This window comes from Notothenia coriiceps, unplaced genomic scaffold, assembly GCF_000735185.1.
Source record: "Notothenia coriiceps isolate Sejong01 unplaced genomic scaffold, NC01 NC01_scaffold00037244, whole genome shotgun sequence".
NCBI classification, from domain to species: domain Eukaryota; kingdom Metazoa; phylum Chordata; class Actinopteri; order Perciformes; family Nototheniidae; genus Notothenia; species Notothenia coriiceps.
This window is the reverse complement of record NW_011369945.1, coordinates 444,493-450,492: the sequence shown is the minus strand read 5'-3', so window position 1 is coordinate 450,492 and position 6,000 is coordinate 444,493. Positions and strand designations below refer to the sequence as shown.

The window sequence follows — 6,000 nt, the reverse complement described above, 5'->3', positions numbered from 1 at the left end:
TGAACATAACCAATAACCTACCATAGCCAATAACAAATAAATTTAGCTTATTTTATTTTTGTTGTTCATTCATATCTTACTTTCATCTTACATTTATTTATTTATTTATTTATGCATATTTTTGTATCTCCAACTTTAAACGATATTTTTGGTTAACTGTCCTATAGTATACATTGGAATGATTTCAAACCTGTTTTTATTTATCCTAATAATTATAAATTATGTGTTTACATAATTTGTGGTCAAAACGTTTGAGACCCACTGAGATAACTTAGACTAAAATTAACTATCTAAATACTCAGAGAGTCCTTTACCTCACTGAGCCTCTCAGTCTGACAGGAGAGCTCTCCTCCACCCTGGTTGTAGAAACATCTACTTCTTATATCCGTTAGCGCAGCTAGCACCAGATTCTAATAACAACAGCGCCGGTACCGGTGCGCCCTCTCCCTTGCTCGCTCTCTCGCTACCACGCTCGCACTTTGGCTGTGAGCTGCGGGCGCCTGATAAGCCAACATCCCCCACTTTCATCACTTACAGCGCCCACCGTACAGGGCAAATTAAACGTGTAATCGGGGTGAAAAGGATGTTACATTTACTTAATTATGAATGTTGTTACACCTAGGCCGAACATTTGGATGAGCGCCAACGGTCAAAAATGTTTTTTCCCTCCCAGAGCAGCGCCCCCCAGATCTGGCGCCCTCGGCGACCGCCTGTGTATTATGCCAGAAATTGGCCCTGCCTAGTACATACAGTGGCAATGTCTCAAGATTTAGCAAAAATACACCTTACACCATACAGTAACACAAATACTACAAATCCACATAACAAACAATCAAAAATGAAAAAGGGTCGCCACTTATTATTATTTTAAGAAAAAAAGAAAAAAGTAAAAAATAAATAAATTATTATTTTTATTATTTTTGGTACCTTGCTGGCGCCCCCTAGCAGCGGCGCTCATATTTCAGCAGCGGCGCTGCGCCGCCACTATTTGTATATAGGGGAAACACTGCATACATTCTATGTATGAATATAAATGTAATTTTGAGTGAAATCGAGGCAGAAATGGTCACATTGTAATGCTGCAGCTCTTGTATGTAATTATATTATTTTTCATACTTAAAATAATCCAAGCCAACTCTGAGGCCTGATTCCAAATCAAGTTAACATCTGTATGACAAAACTAAATTAAGTTATTTTGTTATTACTAAATGTTTTACAGAACTATTTGAAGACAGCTTGTGTCATTACAATCACAAACAGCTTTGCACATGTTCAGGCAGGGCAGTTGGTAAAGTCAGGACCAGTGCAGACTTCCGATTGTACGGTTTAATACCACACTTCCACTCCCCACTAGCTGGTTTATCACGGCACTAAATGCGGCGGACCGTTGACGCAAACGCAAATTGAGTGGAAATGTTCAGGGAGAGGGGACGGATTGGAATTGGTCCCGAATGTGAGCTGCAGGAATGATGACATGTGGTGTTGCTCTTTATGGCCTCGCCTGCTGTTTAAATGGAGCACCATGCTGCTTTCTGTCATGTTCTGTCTCTATTTAGCTCTACGCTGAGGAAGCAGGCCCTTTTTGATTATAGGAATGATACATAAAAGTACAAAATAATACATAAAAAAAAAAAAAAAGGAAGATGACTTTGCCTGAAATGACTTTAAAGCACCTTAGTGTTATTTTAATTTATTATTGCCATTATTGCTAATGTTTCCTTCTTATTTCCTCCCCAAGCCCCACGTTGTATGTGGGGAGCAGCTCGTTCACAGCGCCTACATGCAGTGCCTGGCCTCCCTGGCTGTGGGTCTCCACCTGGACCTGCTCCTGTGTCGCCCCCCTGTGCCTCCTAGCTTCCGCCACTGCCCCCCAGAGTCCGGCACTGCAGTCTGGTCTGCCAGCGAGTGGGCCTGGTTAGAATGCTTCTCTACAACCGTCAAGGCGGCAGAGGCCCTCGCTCGAGGAGCCACCTTCTCTGAGTCCTTCTCTGTTCCCGACATGGAGCCTGTGCCCAAAGATGAGATGACTCTGCTTATGGTGAGGGAGGGGGCTGCTGATTTTCCGAATGTAATTAACACCTACTGGTGCGTGTAATAACTGTGTTTGCACTCTGTTTTTCCAGGACAACAGTAAATGGGCGCATGGGGTGGATGAACAGATCATGTCCTGGGCCACCTCAAGACCAGAGGTAATTCAGACTGAGACCCAGATTAGCTGTAATTAGTGGTTTGTCTGGTCTGTTCTCCTCAGACTCAGCTGGTTATAACTGCTATGTTTCATACGTGTGTTTGCAGGACTGGCACCTTGGGGGGAAGTGCGATGTGTATCTGTGGGGCGCAGGGCGACACGGCCAGTTGGCAGAGGCCGGCAGAAACATCCTGGTGCCGACCAACGCTCCGTCCTTCTCTCAGGCACAACAGGTAAACATACTGTATGTCATGTCTTAATAAACCACACCAGCCTGTTGCTTGTCATCACATCCAGTTACATCACAGTAAAGGATGTATAATCTATGTAGAAGATTATTTGTGCAAAATGAAAACCCTTGGGTCAAAAGTGTGATTTTGTATATTGTGCTTTATAAATAAGAGTGTTGGTTTACTATACAATTTGGCACTATTAGTTGCATATTTTTGCCTCAAAGGAATACTTCACCCACAAAAAGGTAATCTGAATATCTATTACTCACCGGGTTTCACCTTGACTTTGTTTTTCTTGCATGCACCCAGGGTCAAATATGAAACAAAAAAATAGAAAATGATAGATCATTTTAAGTACACTAACAAAAACTGTACTATGAATGTATCAAAACATCTGTTTACAAACTTTAGCATAACCCAAGACTCTTTAATCCACGCAAATGATCACTATTCCACAAACCTTAATATTTGAAAGAGTTAATGTGTCCAAAGTGTTTTAAACTCGAGGCTAATAAAGGTAAGGTAAGTGAGGAATCATTCGTTAATAAACGGTTATTTTGACTATGAAGTATTATTTTAACGCTTAGATGCACGAGTGACTGGACCCTACACTCTTCCATAAGTGGGTCTAAAAGGACCCGTATTAGAATAATATGTGTTTTTATGCCATTTTTGTCATTTTTGAAAATATTTTATGTTTAATTTTTCACAATTTATAATTTTAGACTTTTTTTTTAACATTTTGAATAAAAACATTTTGAACATATTGTCCCAAAGATCTCCACTATTCTGAGACCCTCACAGTATTCCAGTCCCTTTTTAAAACGTATCTCTTCTTCTCTCTCTACTCATAGCCCCCCATCAATCCATGCCGGTTGATCAAGCTTGATAGTCCTATACCCCCCACCCTAACCTGCGATTTTGAGTCCTTGAAAAGCCCTATACAAATATAATGTATTATTATTATTTAGTGGGAATGCTGTTAACAGCATTCCAACTACTTGTTCTTCTACGCCGAAAAAGTTTAATATTATTATTCCGCCGACTTATTTTGCGGCGCTTCTTCTCCCGCATTGAACATTGCAGAAACTCTGTTCAAACATCAAAACGTTCAGCTCGGTAGGGAATCGATGGCTATTAGTTTTCTCATTCATAACTTTCATAATTCCAGAGATACATCCCATAATACATCACATTTTTAACCATTGAAGTCAATGGAGAAATTCTTCAGACTTCAACAAATCTTCATGCGACTTCATCTGCTAACTGTTCATTCATACTTTCACTCAGAAACCTCAAACTTTAATATGTTACACATCTTTCTGACATTATTCGAGTAAAACAACTTTTAAATCTGATTCTTACTTTTAGACATATTAAACATTGTTCAGACCTTGTTTTTGAGGTTTTCTTCACATTTTAACATTAGCTAGAGTGTGTGATGTCACAGAGGGTAGAACATCTTGAAATGTGCCTTCATATATATTTTTTAAACTGCCATAATTCCCAAACCCTACATTCCTGAGACATAATTTTTCATGACAAACGTAGGACAACATCTTGTAGCTTGAAAAATGACAAATAATTAAGCAAAAAACAATTAAACAAAATGCTTTTTGAGGGCATGAAGTGACAAAAACGTTCAACATTCCTCCATTAAACCCCATTGTAATTTCAGGCTGATATTTCCTCACAGCAGCAGCCACACACCTTTAGTTAAACTGCCAAAAATGCCACATTATTAACCCGAAAGTGCACAAAAATTACACTCCAGATACTCAACTTCCTTGACATGCTTCACGTTTTCAAATTTCACAGATATCTGTTACGGTTCTTCCACAAAATGTTCACATGTAAGAGGTTTATCTCTCATTCAGAACAATGGAAACCTTTGATGTCTGGACACCTCGTTAGCTCAAATATGAACACCTGTGTAATGGAACACGATGATGTCATCACTCCAACTGACATGCTCAGAGCAGCAGACTTCAGATAAAGGTTAATGGTCCTGCCCTCAACAGCTCTACGTCAATTATCGGGTGTCATCATCATATGACGAAGGTCGAGAGAAGAGAGAGAGTAATGTAATAAAACACGGTTTTCTCATAACTTAAGTGAAAATACTCCAAACAGCCCAAAACTTCACAGGTTTGGTAACGATGCAGCCATCAACGCATCTAAGCGTATTATGGGGTGTCATCAAATGCAGTTGCCATGGCGACAGACCACTCGCCATGAAACAGGATGTCACTGTAAGTCCAATAGACACGGTCCAATCGTCCCCCAATCTTCACTTGTATATCACCGGTCCATGCCTCAACAGCTCTACGCAAAATATGAGATCTCACCATATGCCGTTTCCATGGAAACGCATCCCTCGCCATAAAAAATGATGCCGCTATAACTCCTATGAAAATGTTCAAAAAGTGCTCAAACTTCACATGTGTGCTAACAGTCCAGCCGTGAAGACATCTACGGGACAGTTTTGAGATTTCTTCAAATGCCGTTGCCATAGCAACACAATGCTCGCCTTGAAACACGGTATTCTCATAACTTCAGTGAAAATACTCCAAACGGACCAAAACTTCACAGGTTTGGTAACGATGCAAAAATACCCACTTATGCATCTAAGGGGTAAACAAGTAAAGTAGTATCATCAAATAAAGCCCATTATGCATATAGGATCTCGTTGTTTAGGACTAGAGAGAAAAAGTTGAGCAAAGTACTATCACTGTTTTATTTCATGTATCTGTTTCCTCTTCAAATCTTTGCTTCTTCAGGTGGTGTGTGGTCAGAACTGCACCTTTGTGATCCAGCCTAATGGGACGGTGCTGGCCTGTGGGGAGGGCAGCTACGGCCGCCTGGGGCAGGGCAACTCTGACGACCTGCATGTCCTCACCGTCATCTCAGCTCTACAAGGTGAAGCGGAAATACCTCTTGTTTCTTATCACGCATGCTGTTAGATGCATATCAATGAAAATGCTGATTCATAATCGTTTGTGTGTTTGAAAATAAGATGTGCTCACGTGTCCTCTTGGGATTTGATAACATATCATCAAATCTAAATCCTTTTGAATCACTAATTGAATCTAATAATAACAAAATGTATAAACGACTAAGGCTCAAAACATATATAATAAGATTTGATTTGAGAAAGTTTTGAATTGAATTAATTTTCACTACCTTTAACCTGAAAGTGTTGATTCAAAATGGACCTGACACATCACTGGCTTACTTGAAACATACTCATTGCACTGATAAGAGGGGAGAATCCAATGAGGGATACCTAGATTGATTGAATGCTTTAGGAAAACCTACTAATGTGTTAATAGTTAGTAGTTAGTAGTTTTGTAGCTACCTCCGTCCTGACTGGTCATCTCTTTGCCCCTCAGGTTTCGTTGTGACTCAGCTGGTGACGTCCTGTGGCAGTGACGGTCACTCCATGGCTCTGACTGAGAGCGGGGAGGTGTTCAGCTGGGGGGACGGGGACTACGGTAAACTAGGCCACGGGAACAGCGACCGCCAGCGCAGACCGAGACAGATCGAAGCTCTGCAAGGAGAGGAGGTGGTGCAGGTCAG

At 40.7% G+C, this 6,000-nt stretch overlaps 2 protein-coding genes across 2 annotated transcripts in view; both read left to right on the top strand.

The window, feature by feature from the left end:
- Positions 1 to 6,000, top strand: part of LOC104965166 (gamma-aminobutyric acid receptor subunit beta-1-like) — a 417,189-nt gene that overhangs the window by 387,954 nt on the left and 23,235 nt on the right. The window lies entirely within an intron of this gene.
- The window catches only part of herc1 (HECT and RLD domain containing E3 ubiquitin protein ligase family member 1), a 99,737-nt gene that overhangs the window by 81,502 nt on the left and 12,235 nt on the right, over positions 1 to 6,000 (top strand). The window contains exons 38-42 of the mRNA XM_010794105.1: positions 1,739 to 2,038; positions 2,124 to 2,189; positions 2,296 to 2,421; positions 5,202 to 5,340; positions 5,814 to 5,995. Of these exons, the coding sequence (XP_010792407.1) occupies positions 1,739 to 2,038; positions 2,124 to 2,189; positions 2,296 to 2,421; positions 5,202 to 5,340; positions 5,814 to 5,995 (813 nt within the window). The remainder of the gene's footprint in view (positions 1 to 1,738; positions 2,039 to 2,123; positions 2,190 to 2,295; positions 2,422 to 5,201; positions 5,341 to 5,813; positions 5,996 to 6,000) is intronic.